Source organism: Trachemys scripta, chromosome 14, assembly GCF_013100865.1.
Source record: "Trachemys scripta elegans isolate TJP31775 chromosome 14, CAS_Tse_1.0, whole genome shotgun sequence".
NCBI classification, from domain to species: domain Eukaryota; kingdom Metazoa; phylum Chordata; order Testudines; family Emydidae; genus Trachemys; species Trachemys scripta.
Genome location: NC_048311.1, coordinates 41,968,946 through 41,988,242, shown reverse-complemented (window position 1 = coordinate 41,988,242; position 19,297 = coordinate 41,968,946). Strand labels below are relative to the sequence as shown.

The window sequence follows — 19,297 nt, the reverse complement described above, 5'->3', positions numbered from 1 at the left end:
GATGTGAAATGGCCCCACTCCCTTGGAGTCAATGGGGCCAGACACCAGGGTGCTGGGAGGTTTGATGGCACTGTATGATCTACACTTCCCTGGGCTTTCCATGACCAAATATAAGGAGCACGACGAGGTCAGAGTGGGCACCGGGTGCCTGTGTGTTGTCTGCTTCACACCGGCTGCGCACCCTGAGGGCATTAAACTGGAAACGGCAGTTTCATGCTGGGGGGGGGGGCAGTATGGGGAGGGGTGCATGCTGTACCCAGGGGCTGGGCGGATGGCTGGGTTCCCATGCCCAGAGGGAGGTGCCGGGGGGAAGGGCTGCACCCCGAGTGGTGTCTGGATCCTGAGGCTGCGGCAGTGGCTGGCTTCTGGTCAGGCTCCAGGAGCTCGCAATATCCCTGGGGTGCAACGCACAGAGACTTAGATCCTCTCACAGCAGCCCTGCTGGATGGCCGGGGAGGCTGCTGGCTGGGCCCTGTGACAGATGCCCCACGACCATTCCCCAGGGCGCTGGCTGACTGGGGAGGGGCAGGAAATGGTCCCCCTGCTTCTAGCCACCAGCCCTTCTCCCAGGGGTGATGGGGCTGCGGGAGGGGCAGGGATGCAGCCGGCCCAGAGCTCAGGGCTGGCCAGCCCATGGCCAAGCTGGTGTCCCATGTCTCTGCCCTCACTCTGCTCTGGCCCCTGGCAGTGCAGGGTCAAAGGGCCGTTCTCCAGTCAGCCCCATGCCAGTTGCAGGCAGCCCTGGAAGAAGGGAGGAGGCTCTGCCCAGGAACTGGCTGGAAAAGATACAAAGAGCGACTGTGGAGCCTGGCTGAAGGGAAGGGGGCGGCCTCCCGGCCCCACTGATCCCAGCCCAGCTGTCCCAGTGTTGCCTGCTCCCCGGTGGCCAGAGGGGAGGCTCCTGGCTAGGACCCACAGACAGAGCAGGTGCCTGATCTGCACCCTCAGCTCACCCGCGTGGGGACGTGGCTGCGGGAGAAGAGGCTCTTTCACATCATGGGGACGGCCAGTGGTGCCTCCCGGGGCAGCAACAACGACACAGCCTGTGTGTTTGAGACAATCTTCCACCACAACACCCCCGCCTCCTCCTGCCCCATGGAAACCCTGCTGAGTCCTCCTGCCCCCCACCTCTCCGCTGGGCACAGGTGAACAGGGCTGAGGCATTAGCCCCACTCTGGTTCCAACAGTGCACTCAGATAATTCCCAAATCCTGCTCCCACCACCCCTGCCCAGGAAGTGCCCTCAGCTTTCTCCACCACACGCCGCCTGGGGCATTGCTGGGCCACACACTGCACCCAGGAACCGCAGGTGAAAGGTCCCATTGGTGCTGCCTGGCTAAAGCGCTGACATGTTGTTCAGTCTAACCCAGCCCCAGTCAGCAAAATCCACACAGCCAGCGAGCGGGGTCGGCACCTTCCTCTACTCTCACTTCCCCAAACTCCAGGGCAAACTGGACCCCTCGCAGTTTGGATTCAGCTGATTCGCTTCCTTGAAAATCTCAGCCAGATAACACCCACTTAACCCCCTAACAGCACTAGTCAGGGTGCGCTCCTCAGGCCAGAGATTGTCTCTCACTCTGTGTCTGGGCAGTGCCTGGCGTGACAGGGCCCCAATCTCGGCGACTCTGTGTCTGGCCAGCGCCTCGAGCAATGGTCACCTCTGGCCAGTTCACCCGAAGGTGCAGATGGTCTCGGCCGGTCTGGGCCTGGTGCTGGTTGGCTGCTGGCCCCAGCCCTCCCCCACCCCTCCTGAGAGTCTATTCACCTCAGCTGCACTCCCCCCCAGCTCCTCACCCCCCCAGCCCTGCCCACCTCAGCCCCCATTAGTGGGTCAGGCCCCAAGGCCCCACATGGTTCCACAGGGCCAGGCCTGTAGCCTCCATGGTGCCAAGCCTGGGCCCCCTGCAGCGCAGCCAGGCCAGCTTGGGAACCAGGTCTGTGTTCAGGGCAGCAAACCACGGACACCCTGGCCCCAGAGCAGCCCTCTCTGGCCCAGCCCAACAGCTGCTGTTGTCACAGCAGGAAATTAGAGGCTGCTTCACCCTCCCCTCGCTCTGCCCCCCGCCCACAGAGATCAGTGGGGCAGGGGAGGGGCCAGGCGAACTGTATAAATAGGAGCTGGGAGGGACTCAGCTGAGAGTCCATCACTGGGCATCTGGTGTGAGCATCTGTCAGTGAGTGACGGCACCTCCTGCTCCTGCCCCCTGGAAACTATGGTGAGTTCCCCACCTGCCTCCTCCTGCCCCATGGAAATCCTTGTGAGTCCCCCTTGTTCCCCTACCTCCTGGCCCATGGAGCCCCAGGGGTCACCCCTCTGCCCACCTGCCCCCTGCCCCAAGTAATCCCATATGGGTCCCCTCTGCCATTCACCTACACCCCACCCCCACCCCATGAAGTTCCAGGGGATTCTTCTCTGTCCCATCTTCTGTTGGTAACACAGCAGGGGCTAGGGGATGTGGGTTGGGGGGCTCAGGGTTTGTGCCCAGGGCTTGGGGGCACTGAGGCTGTGGGGTCCTGTGCAGGTGCCGGGATGGATGCCCAGGGCTGGACTCCTGCTGCTGCCCCTTCTCTGCTTCGGGCCAGAGACCACCAGGAGCATCAACCCGGCCGCACTCAAAGTAATTGTGAATTATATTGATAAGTAAGTGAGGCCCCAGTGGGGCATTTCCCATCTGACTGTGACCCCTCTGCCCTTCCCGGGGGTAAAGCAGAGGGAAAAGGGGGGAAGATGCTTCACATTTGCCCTCAGTGGCTTTCTATCTGGCATAAATGGTTCAGTCCATGGCAGAGCTGGGAGGGGGTGATTCTGGGTATATAGGGGGGAGAGGGAGCCCTGAGCTGAGATGGATGATTCTGGGGGTGCAGGGGGGAGATGGGGCCCAGATCTAGGAGGGGTGATTCTGGGGGTGCAGGAGGAGATGGGGCCCAGAGCTGGGAAAGGGGTGATTCTGGAGGAGCAGGGGGAAGATGTGAGTCTCATTACTTGTGTGAAGGGCTGGTCACAAACCGGAATTCCAGATCCATCGGAAATTCTGAAACTTCTATTTTTTTTCCTTATGAATCAGAACTAAAATTTGAAATCTTCTACAGAATGGGAATTCCAAATTTTGTTTTGGAAAAATTGAAAACAGATTTTGGTTTGACCATATCTAACTATTTCATTTCAGTAAGTTCATAATGTTTCCATTTCAGCTTTAGCAGCTTGACTTTTATGTTTAATATAATATAATATAATATAATATAATATAATATAAAAATCCAGATGTTTTCACTGGTATATTATATACCAGTAATATAACATTAAATAACAAAAGTTAAAAAAAATAAAGTCGCAACCAAATGTTTCAATCTAAACAAATTGTTGTGATTATTTTTCATCAAAAAATTACACAAAATCGATGTATTCCCTTGAAACCTTTAGATTTTTTTGAGTCAGGCTTTTCCTAAGGAAAACTGTTCTGTCTGAAATATTTTGATGAGCAATAGTCATGTGCTTGCCGTACACTCCCTTTGAAATAAATCAGTACCAGATCATTTGCACCCAAGAGTCTTAAAAGAACTGGCCGAGAGCTCTCTCAGCAATTGATGTAGATTTTTAACACAACCTGGAACCCTGGGGAAGTTCTATAGGATGGGGGAAAAGTCAAGGTTGTGCCTGTATTTACAAAGAGTAAATGGGATGGTCTGGGGAAGTATAGGCTGGTACCTGACACCAATCCTGGGCAAAATCTGTATGTGCTTCCATTGTCCCCTCACCTTGATATCAGGGTTCTCATCCCCTCACACCCTCCCGCCATGCCAGTGACTCAGTGTGTCTCCCCATTTCCTCTGACATTGATCCTGGGCAGAATCATGGGAATGCTTCATACAGGGCGCCAAGAATAAAGAATGGAAAGGGAATTCGCACCAGCCAGCATGGCTTCATGGGAAACAGGTCTTGGGAAACAAACTCAGTATCCTTCTGCGAGGAGATTCGGTGTTTGGTTGATAAAGGTCACTGTGCTGACTGCTGCAGCTCCCCAGGATCAGTGCTAAGCCTGTTGCCTGATTCTTTTTAATGGTTAGTAATACTTGTATTCATTGCCAATTGATGAATGGGCTGAGGGTAAGAGGGTTCTTGTCCCAGAATCAGGCTAGACACAACTAAAACCAACCAGTTCAATATCTTGTAGGGAACCTCGAGGTGTGTGGCATGGACATTCATACTGAGGGCAAAACAAAGCCTTGGAGATTTTGATTAAAATCAGTGAAAAAACCAGAGAAGCTCCAAGCCACATAGAGAGGTAGGATTAATCCAGTATTGGGGATACGTATGGTATCATTCTTTGCATGAGCTTTTAGTTTTGCATATTCACACCCTTCCTCGAGGATCTGGTGGTGAGAGACAAAGAACCAGCCCCGTCTCTGGCATGCCGAATGAGTCTGATGGTGCTCAGGTGCTGAGTCCTCGCTGCCCACGGTTCATGGTAGATAACAATAGAGCTGAAAGGTCAAATAATGGAAAAACCAACCCTCCACATGGTGGTGTACCCTATTATAGGGCCTGCGCGCGATCATGAATATTCACGCTTATGCTCACCCTTCCATGCCCAAATCTAACATCCTCACCCTGATAATATGAGGGGGCATTTATCCCATAGGCGAACACAGTGATACATATCCATGCTGTTGTAGCTCATTATCATACCCGTCACCTCATGCTCGAGCAGATTGGTGGTTCTCACGTCCATGTTCCTGCGATTGCCGTGTACTGTTAAGTTCCAACTCCTGCTATTACGCAAGTTATTCCTAGTTCCCCAAAATCTCAGGGTAACTGTCAGACCCTTTATCTGTGTCACAGGCCGACGATACTCGACTGCACTGACGCTAACTTGCTTGAGCGAATGTCTGACAGGATACAGCCTGTGGGTTCCTTGTGTTACAGCTGACTAGAATGAGGGCAAGCCAGCCCTATGGGCTACAGCCCCAGCTTTACACAGTCCCTTGACAATGTGCCAGCCCCCCCAAGGGGTCCCACTCCTCCTTAAAGGCAGGCCACACAGCCTCCCCACCTCCGAGACTGAGCACCTGGTCCCCGTCCTCCTGCTTCACCCCATCCCGGTCAGAGACTTTGATGCTCTTCAGGGTCCCATGCATCTCAGCCAGTCTTTTCAGCAACACCAGGCAGCCTCTGCAAAACAGAGCCGTGTCTAGCAATCTCTGGGAACCCAGCACTGGGCAGGCCATAGGTGAGCACAGAGGAGCGAAGGTTATGACACAGCCCAGACTGGCCGACATCGGGGCTCTACCTGGCCAAGCTGCCGTGGAATCCATTTGGGCCCCGTCTCTCTGGGCTTGTCTACACTTGAAACACTACAGGGACACCGCTGCAGTGCTGCAGTGTTGACGCTACTTATGCCAACGGGAGGGGGGTCTCTCATCGCTGTATTAATCCACTTCCTTGAGAGGCTGATGGAAGAGTTCGTCCACCGACCTCACGCTGGCTACACCAGGGCATAGGTTGGCTTAACTACATCGCTCAGTGGGATCAATCTACCAGGCCTCTGTCATTCTGGATAAGAGCTGCTGTGTCTCTCCAAAGGGCAGCTTCCATCCCAGCATCCCGTCACCTCCTCGCCCATCGTCCTCTGGCAGAGTTCTGCTGAGTTCACATGTACTGCCTGACGGAGATTCCCATTGTTAGGTGTCAATTGGTCAGTCCTTGGGGTTCCCACTGGTTTTCTGGATCCTCCACTGGTATGGGTCTGTTTCAGCAGTTAACAACCCATGCATACCTCCCACTCCAGACAGTTGTGTGACCCAGCACCTGATGTCTCCTGCTCTGCCCCAAAAGCTGCTTTCTAACACTTTACACTCCATGCATAGCAATTCCAAGTAGAGAGAAACTGAGGCATGCATCAGAATCATAAAAATATTACCAAAATTCCCGCGCTTGTCACACTGACATTCTAGACATTGCCTGTGCAAGGGCTTTGACTTAGTCTCATGTGACACTCTAATAAAAGAAATTAGCACTCTACAAAATCAATGTAGCTCACATTCAATGGATTAAAAACTGGCTAACTGATAGATCTCAGCACATCATTGCAAAGAGAAAATCCTTAGAGAATGGAGACTGTTCCAGTGGGATTCCCCAGGCCTCTGTTCTTGTCCTGATACTATTAAATATCTGTATCAATGATCTGGAAATATATATATATACCGTATTTTCCGGCGTATAAGACGACTGGGCGTATAAGACGATCCCCAACTTTTCCAGTTAAAATATAGAGTTTGGGATATACTCGCCGTATAAGACTACCCCTCTTCCAACGCACACCAAAAAAAAAATTAAAAAAACATCAGATTTGATTTCAATATGGTAATTTTAATTCAAATGCTTATGACATGCAGGTACTTAGCAGGAAAACTGTCACTTATAAACATAAGGCTGTTTGTCATCAAACATGTAAACATAAAACAGTGCAAGTGGATTAAACTTTTCCTAATTCACTCTAAAGCTGAAAGGAAGGATAAGACAATAAACCCATGGGAGCTGCCATGCTGTTTGTTTTCTAAGCTGTCAACCAAACTGGAACTGATGATGATAGGAGGAAGATAACAAACAAGAGAGAGAGAGCAAGTGCCGGGCAAGTCCCTGGCGAGTTAGCAACGCCCATCATAACTGCAAGCTACGGTATTTTTACAGGTTTTGCTGGCGTGACAGTTTCCCTTTAAAAGCCTTCAAAATCCTCCTGTTCGTCATCTGATATCATAAGTACATCAATGACATCTTGTGATACATTTGTAAGGCAGTCATCGTATGGATCGAATTCCGTATCAGATGGTGTGGTCTCAGCTTCGGCTTCCTCTTCATCTTGCCACAAGTAGTCGTCCTCCATACCATCTAATGAATTTGATATGCCACACTTCTTGAAAGACTTGATTACTGTTTCTGCATCAATATCATTCCAGGCTTTTATGACAAACTTTCACAAAACATCCAACTGTGGAGCACGCATGTTTCCTCCTTTTGTGAATGACTTTTCGCCGCTAACCATCCATTCATTCCACTGTTCTTGAATGCGATCTTTAAATGGCTTGTTTAGGCACACATCCAGTGGCTGTACCAACGATGTCAATCCTGCAGGAATAACTGCCGCATCTGTGTTTAGTCTTGCAAGCATTTGCTTGGTGCTGGGAGTTAAATGAGCCCTGAACATATCCCACACCAGTAGACTACATTTTTGAATAAGTCCACCTGGTCGCCTGCTCCATACATTATCAAGCCATAGCTTTACCCCTTCTTCATCCATCCAGCCTTTTTCATTCACATGTACAAAACAACCAACAGGGAACTTGAATTTCGGCATTGTTTTTCTTTTAAAAATAATCATTGGTCTCAGTTTGGCGCCATCAGCTGTGCATCCTAGTACCACTGTAAAACTGGACTTCTCATGTCCTGTTGTTTTAATTAAAATTGTTTTTTCACCTTTTTGATGGACAGTTTTATTTCCAACCATATCAAAATTCATTGGAGTTTCATCCATATTTCCAATACTACTTAACGCATAGCCATGTTTAGTGCGCTGTTGTATTACGTATCGATGGAAACTATTTACTTTGCTATCAAGATCTGCAGGTAATTTTGGGGCAATTTTCATCTTTTGCCTCAGTACCATATTATGCCTTCCCATGAATCTAGTACACCAGGATACAGTGGCCTTAAATCTGTTGCTGTGATCTGGGTTAGATTTGGCCCACTGAAGTGCAAACAAATGTATTTTATTTCGTGTCACTACATAACTGTTTTGTCGATGCTCATTCACCATGTCTGCTACATGTTTTTCGAGTTCTGGCCAATGTGGAGTGCCTCTTCTTAATGCACACTTACCCCTTGGCATACTCTTTAATGCTTTTTCATTTGCTTTCCAGTCCCGAACCATCTTTTCTGTTACTCCATATTGTCTTGCAGCAGCGCAGTTATTATGTTCCATGGCAAAGTTTACAACTTTAAGTTTGAAACTGGCTTCATATTTCTTTCTTCTTGCTGGTGGAGCCATGATGGGGTTTTGACTGTTGGACATTTGTATACTGTACTGTATGTACTGGTGCTATACTGTATGAACAGGTACAGATACTGGTGCTGTACTGTATGTGGTACCCAGTATACAACAACCAGCCAATCACGGCAAGCGATGTACCTTACCGGCGATTGGCTGGTTGTTGTATACAAAGCCTGCTTGGATTGGTCAGCTCTCCCTGCCTGCCTGCCCAGCCCTCCCTGTCTCCAAGACTATCAGAGCGGTAGCGCAAACACGCCTCTTTCACCCGTCTGGCCCGCCCTTGTATCCTATTACCTCCTTCTCTGCCTCTCAGATCTCGCACATGCGTGCCTGCGCCGCTTCACTGCAGTCCTCAGGAGCGAGATCTGAGAGGCAGAGAAGGAGGTACGGTAATAGGATACAAGGGCGGGCCAGACGGGTGAAAGAGGCGTGTTTTTCTGGGCACAGCGCCGCTCTCTCTCTTTTTTCCATACCCCGGGCGTCCCGGACGCCTGCAGCTTGCTCCGCCCTTCACTTACACCTTCCCGGTGAGGCGCCCCCTCACCTCGTCATCGGGCGGGGATGCGGCCGCGGCCGTTTTTGAGCTCCCCCCACCATATGCGGCGACCGCAGATTCTCCAGTCCGGCTCGGAAGTTTCAGCACCCGCCCTATAAGACGACACCCGGCGTATAAGACGACCCCCGACTTTTGAGAAGATTTTCCTGGGTTAAAAAGTAGTCTTATACGCCAGAAAATACAGTATATATATATAGTATCGGGACAAGAACATGTATATATGCAAACACACATGCACACGGGGGTTGCAGCCTTCCTAGCGTTTGTCAGCCAAGTTCACTGCACACACCTGGTCTCCTTCCAACCCTCCCACTCTCACCACCAGATGCCTGGGTGCCACCTCCCTTCCCCCTCTATTTCATGGATCCGCCCCACTCTCTCCTGTGTCAAGGGCTTTGTGTCTTTCCTTTTTCTAGAGAGTTGCCCATGTCATTGCTTATGTAGGCCAAGCTGTATTCCCTCCACTCTGAGTCCCATCTTCCCTCACTACTCACCCACCCACTGCCCCCTCGTAAGGAATGTGTGGGTGTCTGGAGGTGGGGGGGGCTGAGACCCAGAGAAGGGAGGGTGTTTTAACACAGCCCAGTGCCGGGTCAGACATGTAGGAGTAAAGAGCGCAGATCACAGTTACTGGATGGGGATTGTCTCCTGGAAAGTGGGGACTCCGCAAAGCATCCAAGGGTCACGGTGGAAGCCAACAGAACATGAGCTCCCAGTGCAATGCTGGAGCTGAGAAGATGAAAGCAACACTTGACTGGATAAACAGGAATATTGGGTAGCAGCATGATGGGATCACCTCTGTATACAATGTTAACGACACCATTACGGGATACTGCATCCAGTTCTGGTGTCCACACTGCAAACAGGATGTTGACAAATTGCAAAAGGGATCAAAAAAGATGGCTCCGAGGTCTGGATCTCCTAGCGAGAAACTAAAGGAGCTCAGTCTATTTGGCTTATCACAGAGAAGGCCAAGAGACGTGACTTGAGCACGGTCTATACGGATCTACGTGGGGAGGAGATTTCTGACAGCAGAGGGCACAGGCGCCAACTTTCATTTTCCCCACTCTGCCTCTTCCCCCAAGGCCCCACCCTTGCTCCACCTCTTTCCACCTCACCTCTGCCCCCTCCCCCAGTGCCTCCCACCCACCACCGAACAGCTGATTGGCGGGTGGCTGATGGGTGCTGAGCACCCACTATTTTTTTTCCATGGGAGCTCCAGCCCCAGAGCATCCATGGAGTCGGTGCCTATGGCAGAGGGCGCTTCAGTCAAGCAGACAGAGGCAGAACGAGATCCAGTGGCTGGATGCTAAAGCGAAACAATTTCAGAGGGGAAATAAGGCGCAATGTCTAACCGGTAGAACAACTTACTAAGGGACACGGTAGCGTCTCCATTACATGGAGTCTTTAAACCAGGGCTGGATGTTTCTTTCTCAAACATCCTCCCTAGCTCATACAGGAGTTATGGGCAGGGATCCCTGGGGGAGGCTCTCTGGCCTGGGCCATGCAGGAGCTCAGACTAGATGGTCACAATGGTCCCTTCTGGCTTTAAACTCTATGAATCTGTGACCCAGACTCTCTCCTCTTTTCCCCCCAAAGGTTTCGCCCTGACAAGGACGGCCAATACGCAGCCGCGGTGAGCCTGCCCCAGGCGGCGTGTAATCTCCTCCACGAGGAGCAGCTGAAGATGTATCTGAATGAGACGGAGCTGAACGAGATGAAGACTAAACTCAACAGCAAGGAGCTGTTCGAGGGCCAGAACGTCACAGCCGCCCGGCCCAAGTTCCAGAAGAAGTACTCCACCCTGCACTCTGAGTTCCTGCTGCTCAGCCCAGACCAGAACGGCGTCAGCCCCGTCTCCCGCCTCCTGGACAAGACCCGGGGCCAGGAGACCTGCCCAGAAACCCACGTCCCATGCAAGGAATGCGGCAACAACTGCTACAAGAAGTGGTCCCCGGGCCAACGCTGTGGTTGGAACAGCTGCCTCATCTTCTTCACCAAGAACTCACCGTGCCTGGGCACCTGCCTTAACGACTCGAGCTGCTTCTACATCCGGGACCTCATGGACGGGGTCTTCGGCGCCATCAACAACAACTTCGGGGCATTGGCCTTCCGGCAGGTCTACCCACCAGACAAAGCCCAGAAGCGGAAGGCATTGTGGGAAGCCTGGCAAACCATCCAAAACGCCCCAATGTACAAGTGTGATAACAACCACTGCGCCAGCTGTGAGGAGAAGAGCCTCAGCCAAAACCCCTGCCTCGAGGGGGTGCCGGAGATGGGGGAGGTGCCACAGAGAGCCCACGGGTGACGGGATCCAGTGGGGATGAGTTGGCTGGCTGGGATACAAACAGTCAACACACCAGTCAATTCGTCTCCCTTACATACCCCTCTGTCTCTCTGGCTAACACACCTGCCTCTGTGTCACACCCTCTATCTAGCCATTGCCATAGATACCGGGGGGGGGCTGCAATCCCTCCCCCTTGCTCTCATTTCCAGGGTGCCCACCACCATGGTATGGCAGTCCTGGATTTGCCCTGCGATTTCTCTCGCTCTGTGTAGTGCCGCAGCCCCATCTGTGTCATGTGTGTGCAATTCCAGCGTGGAGCACTGAGTACAAACAGGGGTGGCACAAATGGGACATGTCAGTGGATGGGGCAGATGGGGGGGTACGATAGGAAGGGGTGCGGGTGGCAGACCAGGGATGGGATATGGCGTGGGGTGGGCCAGATGGGGGATGGGACATGGCGGGGGGGGCGGGTCAGACAGGGGATGGGATGTGGCGAGGGGCAGGGCAGAGCAGGGATGGGACATGGCGAGCATGGGACAGACAGGGATGGGATGTGGCGAGGGGCATGGCAGAGCGGGGATGGGATGTGGCGAGGGGCAGGGCAGAGTGGAGATGGGACGTGGCGAGGTGCAGGGCAGAGTGAGGATGGGACATGGCGAGGGGCAGGGCAGAGTGAGGATGGGACATGGCGAGGTGCAGGGCAGAGCGGAGATGGGACGTGGCGAGGTGCAGGGCAGAGTGAGGATGGGACATGGCGAGGTGCAGGGCAGAGTGAGGATGGGACATGGCGAGGGGTAGGGCAGAGTGAGGATGGGATGTGGCGAGGGGCAGGGCAGAGCGGGGATGGGACGTGGCGAGGGGCAGGGCAGAGCGGGGATGGGACATGGAGAGCACGGCGCAGACGGGGATGGGACGTGGCGAGAGGAGGGGAAAATGAGGGATGGAACATGAGGCTGGGCCAGACGGGGGTGGGGGATGCGAGGTGGCGAGGGGCAGGGCAGAGCGGGGATGGGTCATGGAGAGCATGGGACAGACGGGGATGGGATGTGGCGAGAGGAGGGGGAAATGCGGGATGGAACATGAGGCTGGGCAAGACGGGGGTGGGGGATGGGAGGTGGCGAGGGCTGGGCAGATTCCAGGCTGGAGCATTGTCCCCATCCGGGTGGGGCTGGTTTGTCTCACGCTGGAGGTGACGGGGTGAAGTTGCCGATTCTCTGCCATATGAGCAAGGCCAATAAAGCTTCAGAACTTCCCGGGGCCTCACGTCTCTATCTATTTGCCTGGCACCCGTGTCTCTGTCCATATGTCCGGCTCTCTCCAACCCTGTAGGGCTAACCAGAAACGGCACTATCAGAGGTTGCGGGAGGAGGCAGAACACGTCTGTCTGTACTTCAGTGAGAGTGAATTTCTCTGTCTGCGCCAGCACAATGCAACAAAATGAGACAGCTGGGCTTTGGCCCATTGGGAGCAGGGCCGGTTCACTCCAGCTGGGCTCTGGCCCTGTCTACTCACTCTCTCTCCATTTCCCCACTCCAGTGAGTGCTCCCCACTTCCCCCAGTGAGTGCCCCATCACCCTTAGGGGAATGCCAGACAGTGCATGGCTGATGAGCGCCCCCTCTTGGCCACTCCCCAGATTGCTGTGAGTGGACCCAGCCCCTGGATCCCAGAGTCTGAACAGAGCGCAGGGCCGGACCCTGTCTTGAGGTCCCCGGGCACACTCTAGGGGTGCAGACCCTCTGCCTAGCACCTGCCCTGGCAGCTTAGACACACGGCACACAGCCCAGCACCTGCAACCAGGGGTGACCCCTCAAAGTCTCCTGTAACTTAACACCTCTCTGGCAGAGCTCCACCCAAAGCTGGGAGCCCTGGAAGGTCCCTCTTCACCGGCCCACCTGGGAGGGGCTGGTTCTGATCCAGGGGAGGGGAAGACACAGGACCTTTCTCCTCCTGTGTGCGCCAGCTCCCATCCACCCCAGGGCAGGGGACTGGCTGGCTCAGGGGGCAGGGAATGGGACCCAGGACCTTTCTCCTATGGGGTGCCACATGCCAACCACACCTCCAGCTGCCACATCCCCCTCTCTCCTCCCCAGGGGAAAGGGCACAGACCCAGCCCCCCAGCCCCAGCCATAGGGAAGAGACGGGGTTTGTAAAGCACAGACCCACCCCAAACCAGCCCTGCTAGGAGCCAGCACTGCTCCCAGGGGATCAGTGGGGCTGGGCCCCTCATTGCAGAGCAGGGCTGGGCCTGACAGGAGCCAGCTCCCTCCCCATGGGGTCAGTGGGGCTGGGCCTGGGGCTGGGTGCAGGGAGACCCAATTGTTGGTGATTTTATATGATCAGTGATTTTAAATGTTTAGGATAAGGGTTTTTATATTGTTTCCCCTCATCCATATGGACTTTGGTACTTTTCAATATGGAGTCGGACTTTCAAAAGTGGCTCTCGGCCACAGACTCCATTTTGTCCCCAAAGGTGGGAAAATGAAGGCGCCGAAGCTGTGGCGTGAGGCGCTGGTTCAAACTGGTTGGAACTGGCTTGGAACTGCCATCGCCTCAGAGCTTTCCTGCCACTTGCTCTTTATAAGGAGCCGTGCCAGGTCCCCACGGCGCTGTCCGGCCAGGAGGCAGTCGTGTGCGGTCGGGCTTTGCACAGTTCTCCGGATCGAGAGCTGGGAAGGATCCTGTGACACCAGGGTCCTCTGGTCCACCAGTCAGCAGCTTCCCTTCCAGCAGCTTGTCACCGTCCGGCAGCCGAAACCCAGCGTTCCTCCCCAAAGGCCAGCGTTCGGCCGAGGGTAGCAGGTCCTGGCCCCACCGCTCGCTGCCGTCTGACCTGCCCAGAGATGACACCTGACTCGCAATCAGCTACACTGGGGATTTGTTATAGTCTTGTTGCCAAGGGAGGGGTCTGAGCTTCAAGCTCCTTTGTTGCCATCCACTGGTTGCTGAGTTTATGTGTTTACTTGTGGCTTTCCCCTTACTCCTTTCGTGTCACCAACCTTTAATCCACTACTTACTTGTTTCAAACTTCCTACACCACGCTTGGGAGGGAGGGTGGGACACAGGAGCTGCTTCCTCAGGTCATAGGCGCCGATTCTATGGGTGCTCCGGGGCTGGAGCACCCATGGGGAAATATTAGTAGTGCCAAGCTCCCCGCCCTGCCCCACCTCCGCCTCCACCTGCTCCCCTGTGCATGCTGTGTCCCCGCTCCTCCGCCTACCTCCCAGCATTTGCAGCCACCAAACAGCTGTAGCAAGCTCCGGGAGGGATGGGGTAGGAGCGGGAACGTAGCGCACTCAGGGGAGGAGGTGGGGAAGAAGCGGGGCTGGGGTGGGGATTTGCAGGAGTCGGAATAGGAGCAGGGCAGGGGTGGAGTCGGGGTGGGGCTGGAGACAGAGGGGGGGTCAAGCACCCACCGGTGCCAGTAGAAGTTGGTGCCTGTACCTCAGGTGATAGACCCTGATAACGAGACCAGGAACTCATATCTGTAAGAGGGAAACAGAGAGGCAGATTGGGGTTCATTTAGTTTTGATTTTTCCCTGGATATACACAATCACTGTGAACAGCAAATTCTCACCTAAAACCCTTGCTAGAAACTAAACACCTGAGAGACAAACCAGAAAAGTCTTTTCTTGGGGAAGAGGCGGGTGGGGAATAAGCTGGGCTGGGGGAAGTGGGGATGGGATGGGGGCTAGGCAGGGGATGGGGGCTGAGGGTGGGAGAGGGATGGGGCGGGTGACAGGGGAGGTCTGACCACAGTGATCGACTACTCGGGCGGCTGGGCCGAGCACCCACCACACAACTGCCGCCGCCCTGCTGTTTACAGGCACTAGCACGGGTCTGTCTACACGAGCTGCGTCGCGCCTCCCAGTTGCTGTGTAGAGGAACTTCCCCATCACGTCAGTCACCTTTGGGCCCTGGCTCTGTGCACACACTGGTGGGGTGTCATTTCCATGGTTGCTTTCAGATTTGAGCTGGCTGTTAACAGCCCAATGAAGCCCACAAATGTCATTAGATCCAGTTTAGAGAGGGAAAAACTGAGGCACCCAGACAGGAGGGGACCTGCCAAAGACAGTGGCAGAGCTAAGGCTGGAACCCAGGCGTCCTAGAACCCAGATCCAGGTGTCACCCCCAGGATCATTCTTCCCATTCTCTGCAGCGGAAGGGCCGGTGTCTGGTCAGTGCCCTGAACGAGTGTCAAAAAATCGAAACGTAACCAGGGGCTGGAATCTGTCTGGATTAGGTGCAGCAGCTGTGACACCAGAGGTAGGGTGGTGTGCAACACTTTTGTGTTTGGACAGTGGCAAAAATGGTTGACTATCTCATGTTGCTGAGGGAGTTTTAATAAAACAAAACCTGGGTTGTCGTTTTTGGCCCATGATGGACCGTTTGGTGAGTTGATTGTACAATTTGAGGGTCTAGAAGGTTTACAATAAATTGTTGAAAAACAGGTGTGTTGGTGATGTGTGCATGTGCGCGCGTGTGTGTGTGCACGCTATTTTCTTCATACTCCTCTAGCAGCAAAATCCCATCACAGACATGGTCCACATTTGCATACAGCATCGTTCACATACACGGTAAAAAGCAACAAAGAGTCCTGTGGCACCTTATAGTCTGGTAGTCTACAGACTAACAGGGCCCCCCCTCTGATACTATACAAGGTAAAGTACTTTAAAGTGATCATGGTAAATTTTGTGCCTCAGTTTGAAGGTGCCAAATTTTAATTTGATGACAAAAATGTGGTGTTGGAAAAATGGCTAAAAATGAGCGAGAGGAGGAGCAGCCCAGGACCCAGGGCTCTAAAATGAGAAAATCCACTTTGTTCTGCACCAGCCCAACACAGTTTTCAGGATGACTAACCCAGGTTGGGGTCTCAGGTTTCTAACCACTAAGCCACACTCCCCTCCCAGAGCCGGGGGGGAAAAATCCAGGATTCCTGGGCACCAATACGCTGCTGCTGACAAGTGAGTACTTGAATACATAGGCACCGACTCCGTGGGTGTGCCAGAGCTGGAGCACCCACCGGCAGCCCCTCTATCAATGCCTCTCCCTCCCCCCAGTGCCTCCGGCCCGCCGATCAGTGCCTCCCCATCCCTCCCAGTGATCAGCTATTTCGTGGCATCAGGAGGCGCTGCGGGGGAGAGGGGATGAGCTAGGGAACAGCATGCTCGTGGGAGGGGGCAGAACTGGGCGGGGAAGAGGTAGGGTAGAAGCAGAGCGGGGGTAGAAAGAAGTAGGGCAGGGGTGGGGCATTGAGGGAAGGGGTGGAGTAGAGGCAGGGCCTGGGCAGAATGGAGGAGTAGCACCCCCAGCAGTTTAGAAACTCAGCATCTGTGCTTGGGTAACCCACTGAGAAAACATTGCTCATGTCAGTCTCCAGTGGCTACTTGAGGAAGGGGCTCCTGGAGCTCACAGAACAAGCTGGGGATCTGAGCGACTGAAACCCGGCTGCTGATCTATGTGGGGGCTGAGTGTCTTTTCCTTTGGGGTTTGTACAGCACCTAGCATGATGGGGCCTGGTGCAGGACTGGAGCCCTAGGCACTGCCATGCTCTGGTTTCATGTGACTGACGCAGTGAAAAAACCCCTTGCAAACAGGTTTTTGTGCTTCACAACTCTGGTGCTGGGTCAGTTATGGTGTGAATCCCTCACACACACACACACACACACACACACACACCCCCGCACACATCAGGTGTTTGTCACACGTTTTGCCTGTGGAGCCCCCTGGTGCGGGGGTGCGGTTGGCCTCCTGCCCCAGGCCCCACATTCAACCCCGCTCAGCCCCTTCCAAGCTGCTCCGTGAGCTGCCGTCCCATCTGATCCAGCCAGTGGGGGCTGGCAGGAAACATGCAAACTGGGGTCTGCTCCTTGTGCTCATGACGTGTCTTCCTCCCACTCACCAGCAGATGGCAGCAGATGGCCAGGGTAATCAACAGTGAGCTCGGCGCCTTGCTCCATCACTATCCGGGTTGACTCCAGATTCACCCCCAGCAGGAGTGCAAGTAGGGGGGTACCCCCCCACCCTCAGAACCCCGTACCTTCAAAGATTTCTAGCTGGTATGGGGTACCGGAAAGATGTGGAGCTAGCCCAGCCCCCCACTTCCCATTGGAGCACACTGGTCCACCCTTCCTTCTTTCGTTTGAGAAGGTTTCAATGTGGGGTGCTGCTGGAACCTCAATGACACCTGGAAGTACAGGTGGCACCGGGGGCCCAAAGCATCATTTTACACTGATGCAGTTGTAAAATTTTAGACAGGTAAGGGGGGTGTCAGAGGGGACGGGGAGAGCGTGGGGGCCCCAGGCTGGGGGTGGGGCAAGGAGGAGTTACATGGAGGGTCACGTGGGGAGGTCACAGTCCCACCCCTTGTGTCCCTCCCATGAGTGCAGTACCGGCAAGAAATGATTTTTAGATGCATCACTGGAGCCAGACTCCCCTTAGGGATCCAGCACCTCCAGGGGACGACGTGAGACACACACACCCCCTCCGATACACGGACAGAGCTGGGAGACCCGGACGCACGGACAGAGACGTGAGGCCCCAGGATGCTCAGAAGCTTTATTGGCAGCAATCGCACGGCAGCAAATCAGCAAAAAGCGTCACCCGCAGAAGGGAACAACCACAAAGCAGCCCCCAGTGACAGAGCCCCACGCTCCAAGATCCCCACTGCCTCACCTTGGCTATGGTCCATGCCCAGGAATCCCCCCACCACCATTATCTGAGTAAGGGGCTCCCCCATCTGATCCAGCCCCAGGACACTCACCAGAGACAATGTGCCCTGCTCCCGTCCACTCCCTTCTCCACCCCCCACCAGCCTCATACAGGGATGGAAGTTGGGTTCTAGATCAGAGTTCTGAGCTCACTGGGTGGATGTGGGTTCTAGACTGCAGCTCAGAGACCACTGAAGGGTGGGGGTCATGTTCTCAATTGGAGCTTGACATGCACAAGGCGGTGATGAAGGTTTAGAACGGAGCTTGAGATGTACTGTGGTGGTGGCAATTCTGGATTGGAGCACACTTGGGGAGAGGGACGGGTTTCTAGATCAGGACACACACACAGGAATTGGGTTCTAGATTGGCGCTTGGTGCCCAGTTGGGACGTGTTTCTGTTACACTCAGCAAGACAGAAGCCCATGCAAGGAGGACCAGTGACAGAGCGAGCCCCACGCGCTTCCTGGCTCACCTCCACCCTCTACCCCTTCCCAGCCAGGCAGGGGTTGTTTTGGGGGTCCACCGAAGCGCAGTCCTGGCAGCCGTTGTTGTCGCAGCGCAGCAGGGGCACATCGTGCAGCTGGTGCCAGGCCTGCAGCAGGTCCTGGCGGGTCACTTCAGGCTCCCTGTCGTCATCTTCAAAGATGCGCTGGAACACGAAGGCCTTGTAGTTGTTGTCGATGTCCGAGAAGGCGTCGCTGGTCATGCCGAGGATGTTGTAGGGCCCGTTTTCTGCCAGGCACATTCTTATGCAGGGCGAGTAGCGGGTGAATAAGATCAGGCAGCAGTTCGGTGTGCAGGTCCTGGCCTTGAGCTGGGCCACCAAGCTGTTCTCATCCCCATGGAGCAGACGCCACTCGCTGTGCTGCCAGTGAGTCCTCCGACGTCTAGGCCGGGCAGCTACGATAGGCCAGTCATCAGGGGTGAATGGTGCACCTTGCTTAGCGAGCACCTGATTCATGTCATTCAGCACTTCCTCGGGCAGCTGCTCCACCAGGTTGGTGGGTTGGTCACACTGCTCACGGGGCAGGCTCACGACAAAGGTGTATTGAGATTCACGTAGTGTGAGGGGCCTGAGAGGGATCAGAGCACAGCGGGGTCAGGGGACCCAGGGCTCCCAGCAGCCAAGTAAAAGGGAGAGAAACAGGAATAGGCCCCCCCCCCAATACACTCCTTCCTCAAGGCTCCATCTCCCGCTACACCCCAGAGTCACCCCTCCCAGCTCTGGGCCCCATCTCCCTCTTGCACCCACAGAATCACCCTCCCTCAGATCTGGGCCCCATCTTCTTACACCTCTGAGAATCACCCCTCCCAGCTGTAGGCTCAGTCTTCCCTCTGTACCCCAGAATCACCCGCTCTCAGCTCTGGGCTCCCTTCCCTCTGCACACCCCAAATCACCATTCTCCCAGCTCCAGGCTCCAATTCCCCCCTGCACCTCCGAATCACCCCTCTCCAGGACTAATCTAATCCAGGGGTGAGTTCATCACCAGGCATGCTGGGTGCTCTCCGACTACGGTCAGGGTCTGGGCAGAGCTGGGCACAGTGGGGGGGCCCCCTGACCTTGCTGGGCATCTCTACAAGTCAGTGGGATCCAACCAGGAACATTCTCTGCTGCTCTTCACACCTGGGCTACAGAGGCCGGGAAGGACAGAGACAAACCCCAGGCCGGTCACTCACTGGTTCACATAATCCACAATCATGC

General features: G+C 54.4%; 1 protein-coding gene across 1 annotated transcript; it reads left to right on the top strand.

The window, feature by feature from the left end:
* Positions 1–2,085: 2,085 nt before the first annotated feature.
* On the top strand, positions 2,086–11,283 carry LOC117887061. Its single transcript, XM_034789296.1, has 3 exons — positions 2,086–2,215; positions 2,522–2,640; positions 10,200–11,283. Exons 1-3 carry the CDS (start codon positions 2,213–2,215, stop codon positions 10,906–10,908), a joined length of 831 nt encoding a protein of 276 aa, XP_034645187.1. The 5' UTR covers positions 2,086–2,212; the 3' UTR covers positions 10,909–11,283.
* The last annotated feature ends 8,014 nt before the right edge of the window (positions 11,284–19,297 follow it).

Bases quoted from the DNA above. Each gene is read 5' to 3' on its own strand.
- LOC117887061 (XM_034789296.1), top strand. The intron at 2,641-10,199 runs GTAAGTGAGGCC...TTCCCCCCAAAG, and splicing joins ATTGTGAATTATATTGATAA to GTTTCGCCCTGACAAGGACG.